This window comes from Coregonus lavaretus (genome assembly GCF_964263955.1).
Source record: "Coregonus lavaretus genome assembly, chromosome: 39".
NCBI classification, from domain to species: Eukaryota; Metazoa; Chordata; class Actinopteri; order Salmoniformes; family Salmonidae; genus Coregonus; species Coregonus lavaretus.
The window spans coordinates 21,862,177-21,886,701 of NC_140026.1; the positions used below are offsets into that span (position 1 = coordinate 21,862,177).

At 43.8% G+C, this 24,525-nt stretch overlaps 1 protein-coding gene across 5 annotated transcripts in view; it reads right to left on the reverse strand.

Annotated features, from left to right (window-relative positions):
• The window catches only part of nrxn2b (neurexin 2b), an 863,757-nt gene that overhangs the window by 29,680 nt on the left and 809,552 nt on the right, over positions 1-24,525 (reverse strand). For 4 of the 5 annotated variants that reach the window (XM_084156410.1, XM_084156411.1, XM_084156413.1 and 1 more), the window contains 2 exons: positions 21,022-21,193; positions 8,134-8,223 (listed from right to left, as the gene is read on the reverse strand). In XM_084156410.1, coding sequence (XP_084012536.1) covers positions 8,134-8,223; positions 21,022-21,193 — 262 coding nt within the window. The remainder of the gene's footprint in view (positions 1-8,133; positions 8,224-21,021; positions 21,194-24,525) is intronic. The other variant, XM_084156412.1, reaches the window with a different exon arrangement.

Genomic DNA, 24,525 nt, shown 5'->3' on the forward strand with positions numbered 1-24,525 from the left:
GAATGCCACAGGCTTTGGTTGTGACAGAAAATCCGTCTATTTTCGGGGGAGGAGCTTCATCTTGCTTATCACACACGGGTTGTCATTTTCTTGGAGAGGGAAATATTTGTTTGCGAGTGTCACGATCGTCGATAGATGAAGCGGACCAAGGCGCAGCGTGATAAGCGTACATACTTTATTGTGTACATACACGAACCAAAACAATAAACAAACGATACGTGAAGTCCTAGGTTAAATCACACAAACCTTAACGGAACAAGATCCCACAATGACTAGTGAAAACAGGCTGCCTAAGTATGGTTCCCAATCAGAGACAACGAGCTACAGCTGCCTCTGATTGGGAACCACCCTGGCCAACATAGATCTAACCGATCTAGAACGAAAACCATAGCAAACAAAACATAGAAAATCCACACCCTGGCTCAACAATTAAGAGTCCCCAGAGCCAGGGCGTGACAGCGAGAGGAATCATTGAGAAAGGTTGAATTGTTCTCGGGCTTGTAATGTCCGGATATGAAAATCAATTTTGACTGCAATTGTATCCCTCAATGGTTGTTCCGAAATTATAGTGGTTAGATGAAACAACAGAATGATGAAATAAAACAAAGTGATGAGATTGAGATTGCACATTTCCGTAAGTGATTTCTTCGGGTGTGTTTTCATGAGCGAGAAATTGAGCCAGATTGATGGTGAAATAATAACTCCTAATATTGGCCCTTCTATTTAAACACTAGAAGCGCAGAGGCAGGCATATTCATTTAAAATTGAAATACAGTATCTCTGCCATTTTCTTTTTCACGCCCCCCTCTGTCCTTGACTTTTCCTAAATATGTACAGTATATTTAACACAAGTATTTGTTTTATAAGCAGTTTAAAAAGGTAGTCATTTTTTTTTCCTGGAGCGCCAAAAAGTTACTTTTTTAAATCCTCCTACAGAGTAACACGCAGTTAAGATGTTTTGATATCTATATAGTATCAGAAAGATCAGGTTCTGAGGTTTCCAAAACACTTATCTTTGTCAAATAACTCTCAAAATTGAGGAGATGAGCTCTATTTCAAAAGATCCCTTTTTCCAAGAATAACCGCTGTTCCATGCGCTCCACAGGTGAGAACTCGGCAGCAGATAGCCCACATTAACATAAACTAATGAAAATGCTATTGTGTTCTTTGAAATATATATATTTTCGTATTCTAATGTTACCCAAGACCTTCATAAACACAACCAAAGGAAAAAAAATTCCGATAGCATATATGAAATGTATATATTAGACTGTTAGAATGTTCCAGTCAAAATGACTGCTCATTGGCTCAAAGTGGGGTCCCTCGAGGCCTGGCTTTTCTAGCAACTTCTCTGTTCTCTGTTTATTTCTAGCTGAAATGAATGGAGATAGACAGGGCCATAAGACACTCAGAGACTATAGCCTAGCCGAGTGAACGATATGACGAGGGGAGAGGAGAAAGAAGAAGGGACTTCAGGAAGAATTGGGACGTGAAATGACAGGAGAGAGGGAGGAAGACAAACAAGTGCAGGGCTAAAGGAAGATCACGGGCCTGATAAAGGAGAGGAGCGACAAAGGGCTAGAAAATAGTGTTAACCAGGGATGATGGAGAGAAGAAAAGGTCGAAGGAGAGAGTGAGAGAAAGATGATGAGAAGTACATCAAGGGAGAGAACGGAGGAGTTAGTGAAACAGAGGGAGCGATAGAGTGTCAACCAATGATTGAGAGAAGAAAAGGTGGAGGGAATGAGAGCGAAACCAGGGTAGAGAAAAAAGGAGGAGTTAGTGAAACAGAGGGAGCGATAGAGAGTATGTGCATTGACATGCTAACTAAACGCATGTAGGAGTAATACAACTTCAGTGAATCATACAATGCAAGCTTCCCCATTTCCCTTTCTTGTTTCGAGCTAATGATACCGCTAACCTAGCAGCATTCGCTGGGGCTCGGCAGAGAAAAACCACGGGACTCAGTTACTAGTTCCGTGGGAAACCTGTTCACATCAACTGTATCACTGTTTCACTCTACACTGACCAGAAGGGAATCGCTCAGTGGGGTGTAGCGAATCTACATCCGTGTATCCATCTCCATGTTTTTTCTCGACAAGAGAAAAGATGAGCCGGGGCCGGTAATTACCGGCTGAGTTGACGGAGTCGTGGAGGAGTGGGCCGAGTCCGGCCACGCTCGGCTGGCTAATGCACAGATTGCCTGTCTGAAGGCTTAGGTAATGAGAGCAAGTCTGCAACCTCCAGTGGATGTGGAGGGGAGGCTCGAACACAGCTCAGCCCCATCCAAGTGGCTAAGGTGGGGGAGAGGTGGCAGGAGGGGGGATGGATGTTCTGGATGGATGTTCTGGGTCTAATGGCATTCCAGTGGAAGGAATCAGAGGGAGGGATTGGAAGTGGAGACTGGAGAGACCTCTTTCTCTCCAACATCATTATACTCCCTTTCTTCCATAGCCTGTATTATCTAGGAGAGAGAGTGTGACACATAGGCACAGAAGAAGAGGCTACCATCTTAAGTGCTTTGCGGTGGCAACTCGGCTAGTGGGCCGGATGGATGGACTACCCAGGCTCCTCCACAGCGAAGGCGCCGCTTGTGGAATTTTGATTGACAGAAGCTTGGAATGTTTACACCGAGAACCTTTCGTATTTCTTGGCCGTTGGCGAATCATTCACTCAATTCCAGGATTCCACAGGGAATCTCAAGAAAAACACAGGCTTTTCTCCCTTTTGCCCTCCTCTTTTCCAACCTCTGAGACAAGACAGAACGGGGTGCACAGAGTTGATTATGAAGTGGGTAGTAGTTATCTCCTTAGCGCAAGGCGCTCTTTGCTAATTAAGTCTTTCACTTTTTTTTATTCCACTGGAAAAGTAGGCGATTTGGTAACGCTCTGAATTAATTGTGTTTGACAAAGGAAGGCGAGGGGCGGAATGCACCGTGACTTTAGGAGAGCAAGCGCTGCGTGAGGGAGGAGTGAGGCCCTCAGGGGCCAGGGGACGTAGATAGAGACACTGTGGCGGGGAGGTACAGGAGGACTTCAGATAGGGTACAGTACACTAGATACAGTATGACAGGGTGTAGTGGCTTTCTCTGCATCATGACATATCTGGAGAGATCTAGGAAGTTGGTGAGAGGCATAGCAGTAAGCTAAGGTACAGGACGTCAGATAGGGTACAGTACACTAGATATGACAGGGTGTAGTGGCTTTTTCCGTATCATGACATATCTGGAGAGATCTAGGAAGTTGGTGAGCGACGTATCGGTGAGCTCGCGACAGATCCTATTTCTTCAGTCACTCCAGCTGCTCTAGCCCCCTCAAACTCAACTCTGGACCTGGAAGCTAGTTTCACTGCATTCTTTCATTGTTCCCCTCTAATCAGGGACTGATTTAGACCTGGGACACCAGGTGGGTGCAATTAATTATCAGGTAGAACAGAAAACCAGCAGGCGCTGGAACTCGTAGGGTAAGAGTTGGATACCCTTGCTCTAGGCCAGGGTTCTTCAATTCCGGTCCTGGAGGGCCGAAACACTTGTGTTTTTTATTTCTACCTGGTAGTTAATTGCTCTCACCTGGTGTCCCAGGTCTGAATTAGCCCCTGATTAGAAGGAGAGGATGAAAAACAGAGGTGTTTCGGCCCTCCAGGACCGGAATTGAAGAACCCTGCTCTAGGCCATTTCATGGTAGGGAAAGGTATAACACAGCCAAAGTGCCCCATTATTTAAGCCAGTAGGAACCAGAGTCTCACGACCACTTTTCCCTCTACGAGTTACAAATGGAAAAATGTCTTTCTGTTTTTCCAACACAACTGTAATAAAAGAGAAAGAGCTAATGAAAAGAGGTAAAAGAGGAGAATGCAGCGTGTGAGCCAAATCAACTCATCATGGGCTGTCTGGAGTGGGTTGCAGGGGCCACAGAGCCGGCCCCACCTGTGAGGGGCCCGGTTAGAAAAATCTCTGTAATAAAGCCGGGCTCAAGCATGTCCTGTCTGGATGAGCGCCCAGCCAAGAGAAGGTCGATTTGGGCTCAGGCATCATACCGACTAGGAGGACTCGATTGCTCTCGATTAGGGAGAAAGGGGGCGCTTGAACCAGGCCATTAAACACTGAACATTAAACCCAGCTCACTGGGTAGCTCGCTAGAAGCTGTCCAGGCACCACTGTTGACTCAAAGGCCTTGTGGTGTGTTGTGTTCCTCCCTTCCTCCTCCTTCCATCTCAGTTTCGTCCACCTAAACAAGTCTCTGGACGTTCCATTTGGGTTCTTAATGGCACCAGAGAGTTTGGTATCCTCCCTAAATCCAGATGTACGTCACACTGCTCCCATTTTAAACTGTAGCTCCAGCTATTCTTCTCTTCTCTGTGACTGGAGTAAAGCCAGGAAGTAAATATACCTCATTGGCTAAAAGCGGAACGTTTTACTGGTTTGAGAAGGAGAACAAGGGAAATGGATTCTCGCTGGTTATTTGTAATCTCTATTTTGTTATCTCTCTCCTCTCTCTCCCCAGAAAGATTAGGAAACCGTATCTTATTCTGGTTGTTCGAAAAGAAAAGAGGCTGCGGTGTCTGCGTGCCAAGAAAACTGCTGAGGATGTGGAGGGAGAGCGATAGAGAGAGAGAAACTGAGAGACAAAGAAAAGAGGGAGAGAGAGTGGGAGCGGTGGAATACAGCAGACCATTTGGTGTGATGGATATGAGGTGAGAGAGAGAGAGAGGGAGAGCGAGAGGAACGAGGGAAAAGGAGGGCACATCCGAGTGAGTTTGGTTGGATTGAGCTGTTAAAAACTTTTGGGTCTCTTATTTTTCCCCTCCATTGAGTCTGTATAAGTGCTGCCATTTTGGATTTATTTGGCAAGCACTGGGAGGGCCAGAGATGTTCTCTCTGATCTGCCTCAAAGTCTGGAGTAGAACAGAGAACGAGAGCTGCACACTGAGATGTGTGATCCAACAGCCATCTCTGGGCTAGGGGAGACATAATAATACCTACTAAGCCCTCTCTACTTCAGCCTGTAAAGTTGGTTGGGAGCATTGATAAGCGTGTGTGTGGGAGTGTTACCTACCTTTTCCACCGCTTGATTGCACTCCGTACTTGACTTTATGGGAAGTCTATTGCTTTAAGGTAGCATGAAATCTCATGGAATCGTTATGTTTCAAAATAAACCACTCTTCAATGCTTTTGAATAGTGCGTTGACTACTCTAGCTACCCCAGCTAGTTTTTATATCAATGAGAGCAAATGTCCATTCTTTGTGGTTATACGGTTCCACAGACCTGACCACACTGACCACAGACTGACCATGAGTTCAGGAGACACACTGGACTGACGTTTGTTTCACTCCGGTCAAGACATCTGAAGCAATGAAGACCACAGATTCAGGGGTGTGGTCAGAGGGGTGTGGTCTATAAGAGATAGGCAGTCTGGACCATTACAGACCAGGCTGCAATATCCATAGGATAAACCCCACTCTCTTTCATTCATACATGCATATATCCACCACCTTGAACAGACATTAGCATTCATTCAACATAACAAATGACATATTATTTAACCCATTTTGGTTCATAGAAGTTATTACACAAACAACATATTTTCTGTGCTAACATGGTGGAACAGTAAATGTTAAAGGGACCTTATAATCTCTTGTAACTTTATACTCAAAGAAGCATTCAAATAATTGCGGGTTTCATCACAAAATAATTCGATTCAGATACCATGTTTAGAATTTGGTGTTCAAGTTAAATGGTTCGTTTTTAACCCTCTGAGTTTTGCGTTTCGGGGGGTGAGGAGGGGTGAGGGGACAGGGGAGTATTCTGGCACCACTTCATCATGGTTTAAAGGGGTTCAGCACTTAGTTAGCTGTTTAGTTGTTATCCTGTCTAAGTTCTAGATTTGGGAGGAATTTCGAAAGTTCCAATTGAGCTCGTTAGAGATGTTTATAACAGGATTATGACTGAGGGCTTCTTGGTTGTGTACTAGCTACTGTTCAGAAGGTAATGAATCATTTTGGTGTGATTGTCAATAACATACTGGCCTCCTGCTCATAGTTTTGGAGGGGGTGATGTGGGGAGAGTCAGCCCTCAGTAGTTAGTGTGGGTTGAGTTTGGTTTGCTGTTAGGTGGTTAGATTATGCTTAGTTCAGGTCTTAGGATTCATCTCTGTCTGTTTCCATAGCAAAGTAACTTTGAACTTTAACCCTTTGAGTTGAGAAATGTCCTCTGCCTCCCTCTTTCCGTTCCCCTCCCTCCAACTTTGTTTTTGGTAAGAGTGCCTCTATACTAACGTCCCCAGCTTTCTCTCGCATTGTTGATTCTTTGGTTCTTATTGTGTTGATTCTTTGGTTCTTATGTCTTGTCATCATGATCCTAAATCTGGTTGGTAATTCATATGAAATCATCCTTATTAATGTATGAAAAAATGTGTACTAAATCCTTCAGCTGATTCTGGTTCTATCTGATATACTGATTCTGTCCAATACATGCTAAATTATCTATTAATCCAAATGACATGCAATGAGCAGTTTACTGAGTCTGTTTTTATCAAATAAACATGGGAACGCTTAATTTATCTTGTTTGACTCTCACATAAATACAAATTACTTTATTTTGAATCTTTCCTCGCATGTGGGTTCACTTATAATACAATTTCAAAGAACAGCCGGCCGCAGCAAATTAAAATATGTAAAATGTGATATATTCATGACACTGCATCTATTATTAGTCATACAAACAGAATACAAACTTGGGTAAAGCCTTTAGAGCCTTAGAGATTCATGACTTAGACTAATCTACCCTAAAATTCCCCTAGCAAGTCATATTTTACTGTGTTGTGATGGCTAACATCAACTAATTTAAATCGGAGTCACTTTGTCTAGCAGTCATGGAATAAGTAACAATTACACTTTGCTCAGAGGCCGACTCTCAGTTCTTCTAAATAATTATTGTATGTGTAATAAGGCACATCTACACCTTATAGTTATCGTTAGTAATCGTGCTAGATGTGGACGGCCCATTATTGTGCTGTGAAAGCTGAGCTAGCTAGCGCTAGTTTAAAATGGCCAACATTGTGGTGTGACTGAGGTAACTGTGGCCAGAGGGATGTAATGAAAGGGGGAGGAGGAGGAGCAGCAACAAAGGCCACACCTCCATTTGGGGAGTTTTTAGAATCAACCACCTTTCAGCAGCACAAACACACAATACAAGACAAAGACAAAGAGGTTGGGGGATGTTTGGCACTCAAAGGGTTAAAGAATCGTCACTTTTGGTCAGATCCAAACTGCAGATCGATCGTGCTCGTTGTTGTCGGGCAGAATAAGGCCGACACAGCGAACTGTAGGCTTATTAACAAAGTTCAACAGACACATTAAACAGTCCCTTTAACTTTTAATGACTTTCAGGTGGCTACTTTTCTCTGGAGTGTCTAAAAAATAATTCAGTGGTTGTTCTTTCTTCCTCTAATTGTCACTTTTGTGAATAAGAATTTGAATAATAATCACCATAATTAATAAAACTTCACAAGACCAAACAACAGAAACACAGGAAGAGAAGCAGAAGGGGAACCAATAAGATCTGTCTTTTTGTCAGGTTGGTTACTGGGGGGTTATGTTGGGGTTATTGGGAAGTTATGACTCTGAAGAGATGCAGCCCCATGTCAAGGTGCTTTGGACATGGTTCCCCTGTGCAGTGCAGCCTACTGCTGGCTCTTTAGTTCAGTACCTTCATTGTAATGCTATGAAGAATGTTTAAAGTCATTAGCAACATTGTAATATTAGTTAACCCGCTAGCTGATAAGGGATGTGGATTTAGTAGCAATTTGCATACTTTCATAATTGCCAATTACCAGATAGAATGACCTGTCTAATTGCTTTCAGTATACAGTAAAACTGTAGAGCGTGCCGCTACCTGTTTGAATGTGTTACTAATGTATATTACTACTCAGTGACATAATTGAATGGTGAAGTTTAAGCCAATCACATTGGGTAAGGTCATAAGCCAATTGCATTGGACATATGTGAATCAGGGGAACTGTAAAGAGCCAATCACATCCACCTTTGTTGCGTGGCACTGCACCTCCTCCAGAGCGGTGGTTAACGGTGATTAAGTGGTTAGGTCATTAGTGGAGTGTTAAGGGGTTTTTAGTTACCTTTGTCGAGTAGCCACTCGTCAACTACCCGACCAAGTCGGTATGGGATTCTTTGTCTAGCAATAGCCAGGCGTTCATTATCAAAGTTCCCTTTAGAGAATTTGGAAAAGACAGAGTGCAGCAGGTTAATATCTGGAAGGTCAAAGGTTCAAAGGTTAAAGGTTAGAGAAAGGGCAACATGGCAAAACGTTTAGCAAGGTTATGTACGTTAAAATCAGCTTTAGGTAGTTTCAGGAAGTAGTAGCTTTTTGCGGACTGGTTTGGATTGGTTAGACAGCATTCTAGTTACCTCAGGTTTAAATGGTTGTTTTGGTTATGAGTCCGATAAGTTAAACATATTTATGAATAATTTAGAAATAGTATATTTGTATAATGATTAGCTGATATAGCCAATAGCTCAGTGGACAGTGAAAATCAATAGCATCAATGAAATCAATAGTAGCAATCTATAACATTTGTCAAAACCAACATGAAAAGCATTCAGTTATAGCAATATGCATTAACATCATCATTACATTATTCAAACATTCATCATCAAACCATTGTCATTTAATATTCAGAGACCCATAAGCACATATTACTTAACACATTACATGGTTAATACCAGGAAGACATATTCTGCTTGGGATCCCACGCAACCATCTTTAGAGGCAAGTCTCGGTGCTCAAGTCTGACATATTATATCAAGAAACTCAAAATCCATAAAGCAACACTAATCCCAACTTGTGCACTTTTGGGTAAATATAAAAACTTGGTGGATTTGAGTTCGGCTGTTTCATACATAATGTACATAACCTATCCGGGCTTTTTTCAGCTTAATAATCAGGGACTCATCAACGGCACTTCATAATTTCCATCATCTCATCAGTGCGTCAAAAGCTCTTCATTGCTTTTCCATTAAACCGCATGACATCATTTAGCCAGAGCTAAAATGATTATCTCCCTTATCATTTCAATCAAAATCAACCGCTGGATTGTCCTGTTTAGGGACGGGATCTTGAGAGCTATCCATAGAGCGATGCCTGGGGTGAGGAAATCATACAAATATGTAAAAGAAAGCCAGAAAAACAGCGTGTTAACAGTCTGGAGCGCTGTACTGTAATAATGTGCTACAAAATGGATGGTTTTTGAGCTGCAATAGCCAGGTAAAAGGTAGGGTGTAGGTGTAGTGGTAGAGGAGTAAGGCGTGGGTAGAGTGATCATGTGCCTGTAATTCTTGTCTAAAAAGCTGCTGTCCTCTCTCCCTCTATTCACCGCAGTGCTATATATACACTCAGTTCTGCAGTACCCAGGCCCACTCTCCAGGGGTCTATTCACACGCCTGTGTGTGTAGTACAACCTGTCAGACGTAAGCTACAGAGGTGTGTGTGTGTGTGTGAGAGGGGGGGGGGGGGGGGGGGTGGATGCAGAGCCTCGATGGAGAGAGTGAGGGAGGAGAAAAGGTGGAAAAGAGGAGGGGAGATGAGCAAAGAAGTCAAAGGGAGGGATACGAGTTGGATAGTAAGAATAGAATTGGAGAGAGAAGGTGAGAGTTTCAGAGTGTAGTGTTCGTTTAGGGGGAAAACACAAGTCAGGCGAGGTGTGTGTGTGTGTGTGTATTTCTGCTGAGCGATTAGTGCTTTTTGAGGTCGGTTCGGTTTCGGTTAGATTATTAAAAATGTATCACGGTTTTCGATTTTGGTTTCGATTATTGTTTTAAATATTAAATGCACTGTGCATTATGTGGGTTGAATGCTGTAACAACACAGAATAAAACATTTAATAAAAGTCCCATGATGGTAGAGACTGCTCATTACTGCTTATCACTTATTAACCATAATTTATTCACATTACTTTACTTTAATACAATATTTCAGTTGTTGTGTATATTACATTTGTTTTATTTGATTACTTTATTATTTCATTCCAAGTCATCATCTCATCTAGCTGCTCTCTATATCACCTCACGATCACAAATTATTCTCTCTTCAGTAGCAGGCGTAAAAGGAACACAGACCGGACAAGTAGATGTGCAAGGGATTATGGTAATTGTAGTTCATTACCATGTTTTAAACTACAACTCACAACTACATCGCACAGTTCAGGTTGGATCTGATTTATCTCTAGAGAAACTCTGCAATGTGCGCATTGAGCTCACAGAAGAAAAAAAACGAACGAAATGGAATTCAAATAATTTAACAGACGGCAGTAAATTAGTTGTTTAAAAAACGAAAAATAAACTAAATGTTGGTTAATCGCTCAGCAATAGTGTTATGTGTGTGTGTGTGTGTGTGTGTGTACGTTTGTGTCGTTTAGATCACATGGGTCTCCAGGTAAGACTAGGAGATTGGCCTGTGCAAAGCCAGTGCTGCAATTACAGAGCTCCTCTCTCCACACACAACGCATTTATTTTTATTTTTTTATTTTTTTTACAGCAACGCCAGCACTATGCAGCAAAACAGATTAGAGAGAGATAGAAAGAGAGCGAGAGACAGAGAAGCAGAGATGGAGAGGCCAGAGAGAGAAAGTGAAGAGAGACCAAAAGAGGGAGAGAGTCAATGAGGAGGGGATGGAAAGAGTGAGCAGAGAAAAGGAGAGAAAGAAACAGTGGGAGGCAGTTGTCCTTAGTGAGATAAATCAATACCTCCCTAGACATATCCCTCGCCTAGTCCCTCTCTCCCTCTCTGCCATTACCAGAGCCTTGGCACAGAGCTTAAACAGGCATCCCTTAAGCAGTCTGACAACTAAACCCCTCCCTGCTACTGAACACTGAACAGCCTACTTCAGAAAGGAAAGGTATCTCTGATATTAAGTCGTCCCTCTAGTGGTAGTATTCGAACAGTGCAGCCATTTTAATAACTCCATGGCTCTGATCAAAATTACATTTTAGTCATTTAGCAGACGCTCTTATCCAGAGCGACTTACAGTTAGTGAGTGCATACATTTTCATACTGCCCCCCCGTGGGAAACGAACCCACAACCCTGGTGTTGCAAGCCCCATGCTCTACCAACTGAGCTAGAAATACTCTATTTCTAAAAGGCATCCGTCCTTTCTTCCTGCCTTGAAATAATATTTGATCTTGATCTATGTAGGGGAAACTGATCAGGTTAGATCATTAATTTACCCCAAGGAAATGTCCTACGAGGTACTGTGCCTCCTCTCTGAGTGGAGGGAGGTAGAAAGAGAGGGAGAAAAAAATTGCAGAAAGAAGTCAGAATACCGTGGCTCCACACTGGCTATAATAAGATTACAATTAGGAGATTCAAAGTCATCCTGCGTGAATCTGATGATGTCATTCAATAGAACGTCTATTGGTTCATTATTCCTGCCACCCCTCCCTCCATAGCTTCTAAGGGAGGATAGAAGAGGGGGATTTAGGGTTGAAGAATTTCCTCCCCTCCCCCCCATCCACCACCTCCCCAGGAAGTCCCCAGGTGTTCGGCCAATCAGAAACGGGGAAGACGCACAGGGCCGTGTTAAGCATAGACAGTGGTGTGTGTGTGTGCCTGTGCGTATCTGTGTGTGTGGAGGTGTATGTGTACTATTTAGTGTATGTGTGTGACTAAGTGCGCATGTGTTTGCTCCTTGCTGACAAACACTATAGCGGCAACAGCCCCTTGGCGTCAGGCAGCCTCGTCACCAGCAACAAGCGAAAAATAACTGCAGGAAGATGAACAAACGACAAGCGAAGGCCCCAAGCCTGTTCTTTCTATATAAAGAGGGATTTGGAAATGCCAATGTGGAACAGCTGAAGATGGATGAGACGGATACGGTAAAAGGGAATGTGTCCGCTACACACATTGATATTTGTCTCTATCGTCTATAGCATACCTACTCTCCACTATAGCAGGGACTGAACACTATGCACCCAGGACATTGAAATAGACGAGAGAGGACCACAATGCCTGGAAAGCCGCAAGCCAGCATGCCCTCTCCCGTAGCCCAGAGCGGGTGCCTGGAGCCTGGGTTAGATTCATGGCAGCGGTGGGCAGCGCCCGGCACCAGGGGAGCCTGGATGTCATAGCTGTGATGCCAGGGTCAGGGCAAGGGCAGCGTGATTGACTGGCATCGTGGGAGACACAATGGGAGAGGCGGAGGACAGACAGAGGCTGGCATGCCAGGGATAGGTGTGTGTGTGTCTGGGCTGACGGGCATCACTGTGAAGGCCAGCCTCTCCGGTCTATTACTCAGAACCACTACTCGTCTCACTGACACTGTCACTTTAGTTGGATTGTGTGTGTGAGATTCATGTTGTGGAGTCAGTGTGTGTGTGTGAGAGAGACATGCAAGTTGGTGTGTGTGTTTGGAGGGATATCTATCAGGGGATGTCAACTGTATATCATCTCTCGCTCTGCAGCAGATGCCCTTGTACAGGACACACATCTGAAATCTATCCAGCATGGTGGAATGGAGCTGTCTGGTTGTTTTGGCCATCTCTCTCTCTGCCCCTACCCTCTCTCTTCTCTGCCCCCATCTCTCTCTCTCTCTCTCTCTCTCTCTCTCTGCCCCCACCTCTCTCTCTCTCTCTCTCTCTCTCTCTCTCTCTCTCCTCTCTCTCTCTCTCTCTCTCTCTCTCCTCTCTCTCTCATCTCTCTCTCTCTCTCTCTCTCTCTCTCTCTCTCCTCTCTCTCTCTCTCTCTCTCTCTCTCTCTTCTCTCTCTCTCTCTCTCTCTCTCTCTCTCTCTCTCTCTCTCTCTTCTCTCTCTCTCTCTCTCTCTCTCTCTCTCTCTCTCTCTCTCTCTCTCATCTCTCTGACCTTTCTCTCCACACTGCATTCAAATGTGTTAATTCCTCTCTGAGTTTTACTGTAAACCCAAGCTGAAACATCCCTCCCATTGGAATGCATATATTCCATATCAATCCCTTTTCTCCCAACATCCTCACACATCTCTTCCCATATGAATTAGAACGGATTCATCTTCACCATATAACTACAGTGTGATCTCTGCAGTAGTTGTCAGTCTAACGGTCTGTTTAATCATAGAAATAGAATTCTAGTTCTGGTTTTATCGCTCCTCTCCTCTCTGGGTTGCATGTTGATGTCAGACTGAGGGAACGGGGCTCGTGTGGAAATCAAAGTTGTCAGTTCTTTAATTAGCTAGAGCAATCTTTTTCCGCCGTCTCCCTGATGAGGGCTCCTGTCCCTCTCCTGTCCCCCCTCTCTTCCCCCCAGCCACACAGGCCTGTAATTGGACCGCTGTCTAACTGTGAAAGATCCAATCAGAGCGTACTGTGTCGGTGGACCGTGAGTCCCTATAAGCTCCCACACCAACCAAGGAACGCGTGTCACCCTGCTGTCACTATAATTGTGACTGGGAGAATGAGCTGGCCTACTCTCAATAATCTGCAATGTTACATCAATGACATCAATCTTTATTCCCTTCAGGACATTTTATATACATTTGATTTGACTGGAATTCAGTTCAATGACTGTAGTGGAATTTCAATACCTGAACCATAGTAGGTTGGAGGTGTCGCTGTTTAGTCAGACAAATTGTCACTCAAATCATACCCATAATGCATTATTTGACCATCCCCATCCTTATCCCTTTAGCACAGTGGAGCATCAAAGTCACATTGAGACTTCAACTGCTACGGTTCAGGTATTGAAGTTCTAATGCAACTCTAAGTAGGGCCGGCCAAGCCTATAGCTCTGCTCCGGAAAGTTAGATTGCACCGCTGCTATACAATTCAACTACTTGTTCTACTCTAAGTAGGAGGGCTGATCCTGTGGCTCTGTGTGCGCCTGACCTGGTGTTCCCTGAGCTGGAGCCAGTCTGTCTAAACCCTGCCAGCCTGCCACGTCCATGCCTCCTGGAACTTAAACGGGCATGGCTGGAGGGAAGGGAAGTGCTGAGCTTCTCAGAGATCCTGGCCTCCTCACAACTCTGCAGCTCTCTGTCTCTCTCCCGTTCTCCCTCCCGTTAGCTCTCTCTCTCTCTCCCCCATCCCTAGTGTTTACAGTGGCTCAGAGGTAAGAGAAGGCAGACAAAGGCAGGTAGACTTTAAAAGGGTTGAGCTGCTTCGCAGGCTCCCCCTGTGCTGACCTCTGAGTGGCTGGGACAACGAGACTCCTAGCTGGGAGACAGCTGTTCAGCCACCCTGGCTCTCTTGTTCTCTCTCTGTCTCCAGCCATGCAGGTTCAGTATAGGTCAGCACTCAGCACTCACAGAAACTTCTGTTAAACGCCTGGCAGCAAGAGCACAGGGAAGGAAGACGAGGAATTCTCTCACTGTCTCTCCTTTTCTTTCTTTCTCTGTTTCCCTCTGTCATCTGTCACTCATTTTCTCTCCTTTTCTCTAGAGTCCCTTTCTTTTATTGGCACCTGTGATAAAGATTAGCAAAAAAGACTAAAATAAATTATACAAATACTGAGCTATATTGTATGCCAAAAAAAAAGATGGCCATTGCAAAGTGTTGATTTTGTGGTCAATTAACCATTAATTTGTGGATTTGGATGTGTGCTTTGGGTTATTGTCTTCCTGGAAGATCTACTTGGGGCCAAGATTCAGCCTCCTGGCAGAGGCAACCAGGTTTTTGGCTAAAATGTCCATGGTAATAGGTAAAGTGCATGATGCCGTTGACCTTAAAAAAAGGGACACAGGACCATTGGAAGCAAAATAGCCCCATAACTTCAAAGATCCCCCACCATATTTTACAGTAGGGATTAGGTATTTTCTGCATATGCATTGTTCAACAATGTAAACGTCTGGAGTTTGCTAAACGGCATTGGCACTTGGATTGGAACTGGTGCTACAGTCAGATGACATGAAAATATAGCTCTTTGGCTACGCACACCAGTGGTGAGTTTGGCGTCGAAATAAGGATGCATAAGCAGAAAAGAACCCCACACGTACTGTAAAATATGGTGGTGGATCTTTGATTTTATGGAGCCATTTTGCTTCCACAGGTCCTGGGGCCATTGTTCAAGGAAAAATCCACTCAAAACCACTAATTCCAATAATTTACAGTGTTAAATAACACTAATATGTGAGAACAATATTTTTTGAGAAACAAATGTTTAATTTTGTCATTATAATAAGGTTGGTAGCAACATGTGAAAATCGTTGTGGAAATGTGTTGCAGCTCAAGTCGAATACAAAACCCACAATGCAATGCTCTCTCTATGGGCTGGCTTGGTAGCTAGCTAGCTAGGTAGCTAGCAAATGTAGCGACACACAATAATACCAAAGTCAATATCAGCATGTGAAGTAGCTAGTTGGCTGTAAAATCGCCTAAACAAACTATACTATCAATTTAGGAGTCTACAGTCTCAACATGTTCAACATGCAGATCGATGTTCCTCGCAGAGTGGAGTCTGACATTTGCAACGGCACTATGCAATGCACCCTGGACTGAAGAGGCAGACAAATAGGAGAAATGTGGTGGACCCTCTGTTAAATTAGACAATTCTCAAGTTAGAAATATCAAAAAAAAATATGATCAATTGCTTATTCGAGAGAAGACAACCTACCGCGTTATGACATCGGCCAGAATTGAAATCTGACGTGTGATAGATGTTTTCGTGATCTAAAAGTCGTATTCCTATTAATTTCCAGTGTAGTGAGAGCGGCTTTATCGCAATTCTATGTCATACCGGACACATTTCTGCCTGCTTGGCCGGAAATAGCTCAGATAACATTCAAAATTAATCTTTCCTTTAAGGTCAACTGCATCATGAACTTTGCCCAGTACCAGGTAATTTCAGCCGAAAAACTGGTTGCCTCTGCCAGGAAGCTGAAACTTGGGTGCAAGTGGATCTTCCAGCAAGACAATAACCCCAAGCACACATCAAAATCCACAAAGAAATTGTTAATTGGCCACAAAATCAACATTTTGCAATGACCATATCAGTCTCCAGACTTGAAACCCATTGAAAACCAGTGGTTTGAATTGAAGAGGGCGGTCCATATGCGCAGATGAAGGATATCAAGGATCTAAAAATATTCTGTATGGAGGAATGGTCTATGATCCCTTCCAATGTGTTCTCCAATCTCATTTTAGAAAAAGGCTTAGTGCCGTTATCCTCGCAAGGTGAGGTATTGAAAGGTGTTGAAAACAGGGGACTCCAACCTAAGTGTATGTAAACTTCCAACTTTAACTGTAAGTAGAAATGTAAAGGAACATAATGCTACTGTTTCTATGGGAGAGCTCATCTTTCCCTGGTCTGTCCCCACTACCCATTGCCCTCCAAATCACCTGTCCACAGTCTATTTGATGAGGAGTCTCCCTCGTCTCCTCCAGCCTGCCAGCTGCCTGACTGGACAGTGTTAGAGACCGTAATGGCTGCCCAGAGAGCCTCCCTGAACTGGGCCAAAATGGCTCCTGAGTTGACCATGAGAGGGCACTTTTCTAAAGCAGCTACATCTACATGAAAGGAGAATCCCGACAGCCAATAATTCTGAAACCTAACTGTATGAGAGAAAAAAAATGTGTTAAACAAAATGTCTTTATCTTAACAAATGTATTAGTATAAAATAAAATAATTACAAAAAATCTAGCATACAATATAGCTCAGTATTTGTATTATTTATTTTATACCATATTTTTTGCTCATCTTTATCAAGGGTGCCAATAATTATGGACCCCACTGTATGTGTGTGTTATCTAAGTGAATGTACGCCATCTTGAACTAAATGTGTGCGTTTGTGCGCATGTTACAGACAGTGTGCACATACAATACAGTATGTGTAATCTCGGTAGCTGTGATGCTATCCAATTTGTGCACTGCTTTTTATACAGTACTGTAGATGCAGACCCTATCCATCAGAGAGCTGATAGCAGCTGGCTTACACAACCCATGGCCAGCAGCTATCTCTATCTCTCACTCCTTCATCCTCTCTTTCTCAATCTGAGGGGCGGGGAACATCGCTACTGAACACCCTCTCCTTTTTTCTCTTCCTCCCCCTCTCTTTATGTACTCCTCCCTTTCCACTCCACCTCTCTTTTCCCCACTCACTCTCTACTCCTTATCTCTCCTCTCTCATATTCTATTTTCCCTCCCTTTCCCCACATAACTCTTTCCCCACTTCCTCCCCATCTCTATCCATTTCTTCCCAGGCATAGCCAGGAGCCAAATTTTGGCCCATTCCTCCGGACAGAGCTGGTGTAACTGAGTCAGGTTTGTAGGCCTCCTTGCTCGCACACACTTTTTCAGTTCTGGCCACACATTTTTTATAGGATTGAGGTCAGGGCTTTGTGATGGCCACTCCAATACCTTTACTTTGTTGTCCTTAAGCCATTTTGCCACAACTTTGGAAGTATGCTTGGGGTCATTGTCCATTTGGAAGACCCATTTGCGACCAAGCTTTGACTTCCTGACTGATGTCTTGAGATGTTGCTTCAATATATCCACATAATGCCATCTATTTTGTGAAGTGCACCAGTCCCTCCTGCAGCAAAGCACCCCCACAGCATGATGCTACCACCCCCGTGCTTCACGGTTGTGATGGTGTTCTTCGGCTTGCAAGCTACCCCTTTTTTCCTCCAAACATAATGATTGTCATTATGGCCAAACAGTTCTATTTTTGTTTCATCAGACCAGAGGACATTTCTCCAAGAAGTACGATCTTTGTCCCCATGTGCAGTTGCAAACCGTAGTCTGTCTTTTTTACGGCTGTTTTGGAGCAGTGGCTTCTTCCTTGCTTAGCGGCCTTTCAGGTTATGTCGATATAGGACTCGTTTTACTGTGGATATAGATACTTTTGTACCTGTTTCCTCCAGCATCTTCACAAGGTCCTTTGCTGTTGTTCTGGGATTGATTTGCACTTTTCGCACCAAAGTACGTTAATCTCTAGGAGACAGAATGCGTCTCCTTCCTGAGCGGTATGAAGGCTGCGTGGTCCCATGGTGTTTATACTTGCGTACTATTGTTTGTACAGATGAACGTGGTACCTTCAGGCATTTGGAAATTGCTCCCAAGGATGAACCAGACTTGTGGAGGTCTGATTTGGCTGATTTCTTTAGATTTTCCCATTATGTCAAGAAAAGAGGCACTGAGTTTGAAGGTTGGCCTTGAAATACATCCACAGGTACACCTCCAATTGACTTACATTATGTCAATTAGCCTATCAGAAGCTTCTAAAGCCATGACATAATTTTCTGGAATTTTCCAAGCTGTTTAAAAGGCACAGTCAACTTAGTGTATGTAAACTTCTAACCCACTGGAATTGTGATACGGTGAATTATTAATGAAATAATCTGTCTGTAAACAATTGTTGGAAAAATTACTTGTGTGCCAAAACTATAGTTTGTTAACAAAAAATGTGTGGAGTGGTTGAAAAATGAGTTTTAATGACTCCAACCTAAGTGTATGTAAACTTCCGACTTCAACTGTAAGTAGAAATGTAAAGGAACATAGTGCTACTGTTACTACGGGAGAGCTCATCTTTCCCTGGTCTGTCCCCACTACCCATTGCCCTCCAAATCACCTGTCCACAGTCTATTTGATGAGGAGTCTCCCTCGTCTCCTCCAGCCTGCCAGCTGCCTGACTGGACAGTGTTAGAGACCGTAATGGCTGCCCAGAGAGCCTCCCTGAACTGGACCAAAATGGCTCCTGAGTTGACCATGAGAGGGCACTTTTCCTAGTGTAGATGGAAACAAAGCAGCTACATCTACATGAAAGGAGAATCCTGACAGCATTTTGCAAGGTTTATTCTTTCTGGACATAGTTAGATATGACTATTCACTCTGCATTGACAGTTTCATAGAGATCTTTCTTGGTTAACAGGTGGATATGAGATTCTCCCCTATGGATAATTCATTTTAATAAAGGCATTTGATCTTTATGGTAAGAGTGCCTTGAATGAGCTATGTCCATATAGGTTTATCGTTCCATTTTATGACGATATTAGTGTCATTAAAATACATTCATTAGTAAAATATGTTCTATCTTTGGGAGCAATTCCTTCAGAGTGGCCTATTCCATTGAGAAAATCTCAGAGTGGTTTAAATTTCTATCTGGGTCACAGGCATCTGTTCCGACACCATCGTTCCCCCCTTTCCCTCCTCTTAAAACTCTTCTTCCTTCTTTCATTTCACGCACTCCTTGGCTCAATTAGGAAGTCCCCCTTCCTCCTCTCCCCTCTCTATCCCTCCATCCCATCGGAGCTTTGCTCTCCTAATGCGCAGCATCTCTGAGACAGACAGACAGGGAACCTTCAAAGTGCCACTCGAAATAAACCGTGTGTACGTAGCTAACGTGCATAAATCAGTAAAGCTAAATCTGCCGGCGCCTCCCCCCCCCCCCCCCCCCCCCACCCCTCCTCCTCCTCCACCCCACCCACCCACCCCTCCACCCCACCCCATACACCCACCGCAAAACAATAGTGCCAACCCCAACGACTGAACCGACAAATACCTCGATCAGCAGGAGAGAGAAGAAGAGAGACGCTCGACTGACAAACAACAACAACGGCGACAACAACAACGGAAGAAGAAAAGATGAAAGGGAAAACGAGGCCTCCAAATTCAATTACAATGAAGGCTGAAAATAGAATTAACGGGGGCACCGTTGTCAACAGGCTGCTCGGCTACTGTTGTGCACCGCCGTTAGCTTTATCGCTAACCCCGTTTGGAACACATGCCACGGCGAGAAGGGACTATTTCCATCACAATGGCCATAGAGAAGAGACTGTCACACGGTGTTCTATTCTTCTTGGCCGTGATGCATGGACTTCTGTCCCGGTGCTGACGGATGGATCTAGCTTTTCTCTGCAGGTGACAATAGAGCCAAGGTGTGTGGGTTGGATCACCACGGTGACAGGGGATGCCAGAGTGGAGAGAGGGGCCGCATCACTCCTGGATATCACTCCACAGAGGCGAGCGTTTTGACTTTGATTCAGTGGAGTGGGTCTATTTTCTCTGTTTACCTTTGACAAACTTTTTTTGATCAAAAAAGTCCTCCAAAATACCAATAATTGGAGCCAGAGAATGAGTCACCTGAAACACTGTGAAACATTCATCAGTGTCTAAGAAAATAATATTTATTACAAAGACAATTAACCCATAATTAACCAATTCCTTGTCTTCCAGGGTGGTGGTTCTACCAGCGTGAACAGATCAAGCTCAGTATAATCAGGGATCAGAAACAGAAAATGTCTTCCTTGGAATAACCATGGTGGAGGTGGAGTTGACATGACCACAGTAGAATACAGTGGAGAGAGATACCAAGTGAGAGTTTTTGAATTGGCAACAAATACCCTCATAATTTAACCAGCATATTAAAGGGATTGTTAAATTTTTTATTGTATATAATCATGAGGAGTGCTATATATTACATTGTTGGTTGGCATATTCATCTGCTGAGTCATAGGTGTGTGTGTGTGTGTGCATATTTCTGTCTGTGTGTGTTCGAGAGCCAGGGGTTTCCCTTCAGCCACCTACACACAGCTGTAGCATTGAGGCATAAAGCTCTCACTGTTTCCATCCAACCCTGCCCCGGTGGGGCCTACACACCCAGTGGCTATATCCACATTACTACCCCCCAAATACAGCTAGCTACAGCCAGTTAGAGCAGTGAGACAGCTATTCTCGCCTGATGGTGGGATTTCAGCCCACGTAGACATGAGGTTGTTTGCTTAAGGACAATCACTGCTCTCTCTCTCTCTGCCTTAATTGCCTGGAAACTTTGCAAGTGTACACTAAATATGTATGAAGCGTTTACACGGAGGTACATAGATATTGCATTTTCCTCTGCGGGAAAAGGCCAATTTGAGAGATAATAACTTTGGGTTGTGGGTTCGAGTCCGTTATGGGTTGAATGTATGTTACTTAACCTTATATAACAGCCATATTATTTGAGTCTCTCACTTTCTCTCTCTTTCCACTGTATTCCTTTAGATCAACTTATACTTTAGCCCTGTTATCCCTCCACTGTCCCTCCCTCCCTCCATCCCGGTGGTCCTACCTGTGGGGAAGCGTTCGATAACGGGCTGGCTGTCCACCTGCAGGGTAGCGTTGCCGCCGCTGCGCGTGAAGCGCACCACGTGGTATTTGCCGTCGCTCACCATCACCGCGCTCTCCTCGATGATGATGTCATCCGTTCCCACGTTGAAGATGACGCCGATCCTTCCCCGTTCCTAGAAGGAAAGAGAGAGAGAAAGGAGCTTAGCGGGAGAGAACATCTTTCATCTCTGTTCAAGAGTGGATCGGTGAAAGGTGTGTCCAGAGTCTGGATATGACCAACCAGATTTCGAACCCAGGTCGAGGTCATCGGATGCAACTTTAAACCATGTTAACCTACTAAGCTAAAGCCTACAGTTGGCCTTAGCTCTGGGAGCTATCAACCACATCATCTTTAGATCTCAGGAAGGATTACTCATCACTTTTGTGTAGTTAACCAAACCGCGTCTACTAAACATAAATGAAAGAAATATGCCATTATATTTCCATCAAGTGTAAAACAGTTTTCAACCTATACACTCTACAGTATGACAGGTACAGTGCAGTGGCCAATGGACAATGTTCCAGTGTGTGTTCTGATCACTGTTGGGGCATAACGGTGTTCAGTCATGCGTGAAGTATAGACTACTTGTTGAGGACTGTGCCACCTTTAGCATTCATCACCCTCTTAACCACCTCCCCTCTCACATTTATTAGTGTTGACAGCCTCCTACTGCTTTGAGTTTATTACATTCTACCCCCCTCTCTCTCTTTCTCTCCACTCCTCCCATCCCTTTCTCCCTCTTTCACCCTCCTTCTGCGCCTCTCGTCCTCTCCTGTCCTCAGTCCCCAAGAAAGGTCAAAGTCATTTACAGAGTTACTCTGGCTGCCACGGGGGGATGGTGGGAGAGAAAGAGAGGGGGAGAAAAGGAAAGAGAGGGAGGTAGAAACACGATACACTACAGACAGATACTACTCCACTCTTCACTCAAAAAAGGTGCTATCTAGAGCTTAAAAGGGTTCTTCGGCTGTCCCCATAAGATAACCTGTTTGGAACCCAAAAGAGTTCTACCTGGAACCAAAAAGGGCTTTACCGGGAACCAAAAAGGGTTCTACCTGAAACCAAAAAGGGTTCTTCTACGGGGACAGCCCTTTGGAACATTTCTTTTTCTTAGAGTGTAGCTTCTGTTGTGCATGTTCACTGCTGTGACTATCTAATGGCAGCCGGTGCCCTTCCCATTGGCCGCTTGTCCGTGCCTTTTCCAACAACACTTCCTGGTTTGACACGAGAGGTCAAGCTCATTTGCTGTGGGGGTCGCAGTGCACGTCGCTATCGTTCCGCTCTAGACCTCCTCTCCGCCGCCATCTCCATTGATCGCTTTATCTAATTAGCTATGTGCATTTATTTAGTCGAAAACCTTCCCCGCGTGCCACGATATTGTGAGGTTAAATTATGGCTTTAGCTTACAGCACTGTTTTAATAATTCATGCTCAATTAAATATTTTAGGAACATTTTAAAATAGCTGCTAAAATGTTAAAGGGACTAAAGTATCAAGTTCATTGAGTAAATAAGAGTGAGAGGTTGGGATGTAAATTTATGAGTTGTGTAATCACGGTTACATTTATCTAACACACACATTGCTGGGATAAAACAGCCATGTTATTTAACGAGGAGCGCGGTTGGGTGACAGTGACGATTAAGGCCCTAATTGAGTGTGCTCAAACGGTGGTGTCACTGGATGTGTTCAGAGCGGGATTAATACCTTTAAAGGCTCAACAGGGGCTTAGCCAACTGTATCAGTCAAACTGTCTGTCAGAATAATAAAGCTAGTTCATTTTGAATAGGCATCTGTATTTGACGGTGTTAGCTACTGCACCTACTATCACTGAGGCTTAAATACAGTAGAATTAAAAAATCCATTGAGTTTGTTGACATTACAAAGGAACTTTGATGGGTGAAGACTGATGGAGTGTTGATCTAAGCCCCTTAGGGATGTCAATCTTAAATCCTCCTTGGCACTTTATCAATCAATTAAAGTTATTGAATGACCAGAGAGTCCATATAGGACTACCTGGCTTCTTGTGTCTAAACCCAATATTGATTAATAAAAACAAACAGAAATTATGGCAATTGAAGATTGGAGTTTGATGTCCCTTTAATGATCATACCACCTTTTTACTCCCAGAGGAAAAAATAAAAATGGCAGCAGTTAGCCAAATGCTAACACAGTGCAGTGAACAGTAGGTAATGACGTCTCCTGCCTCACCACTGCCCACCCACAATGAAGCACTAACACTAATTGCGTTACCTTTTTCCTCGAGAATTAATTACATTTTCCACTAGGCAATCATTTTATTTGGGAAATGAATCCCTAGTATTAGGGTATTAGCGGAGGGGAAAGCGCACGGGGGAAAGAGATATTTACAGAGAGATTAGCATTTATGTTCCGCAACATTAGGGCTTCTTCTCTCTCGCCTGCGCTGAGGAATGTATCGACCCCATTACACCAAGCAGCCGACGGGAATCGCTGTTTTTTTAAAGATGATTTCTGTGTTGCTGTAATATCCTTTTAATGGCCGTTCCCTTAAGCGAAATATCTCTGGAAGAAAAAAAGGCCCATAATCCCCTATGACTGGGAGCAGTCATGCCCATACAGTAACCGTGAAATGAAGGGAGAGGAGAAAGGGAACATGGCTTAGGTAAAGTACTGTAGTAACCAACAATAAAAATCAAATGCCTTTTAAACATGAAAAGCTTAAAAGACAGTTAAGACGCCTCCTAATTTGTTTTAACTGGGAGTCTAATGGGCCCTATTGCTTGGTTTTTATTGTGCTGGTCCCAGTTGTTAGTTAGCTGGGTCAATCATGTGGATCGGTAGGCGGCCGTTGTGTTCTTGGAGGGACCGGAGTCCTGTTGGGTTTATGAATGCTTTTCGATTAACCACTGATTTAAATCTAGAGCATCAAGGATGTACCATCACATCCTGTTAATGACTTCAATTAAACAATCAAAGCACTGGGATGGTATGGAGAAGGCCTAAAGAACTTCACCTAGAGTTACTACACAGCTCTCTGGGGTGGGCTACAAATTAGAGTTAAAAGCTTCCTGCAGTTTTAGGAGGATCCACAAGTCTCTTATTCCAAATGTGGTTGCGTAATGCTAAACTTTTTGGTTTTATGCTTTTATTTTGTGTGCAGTAGGGTTTTAGAGTAAGCTGTTACTGTTCTAAGTTATAAGAATGGCCAAGTGTTGTTCCTGAACACCTGATCTGACTAGTAAAAACTCTAAGCCCTAGTTAAAGCCTTTTTTCAAGCAATAGATACTTCACATTTGGTGTCAGAAATGGGAAGAGTAGAAGTAAAAACCTAGGCTACAGAGAGCATTTCAGAGGGGAAATTTGGACATGACCTTGCAGTGTGTGAGTGTGTTGAGGTAAGCTGGGCATACGGAGGGGAATGTGAATGAGTAGTACCAGACAGAGGCCCCTGTGTGTGTGTGTGTGTGTGTGTGTGTGTGTATTAGTGCGT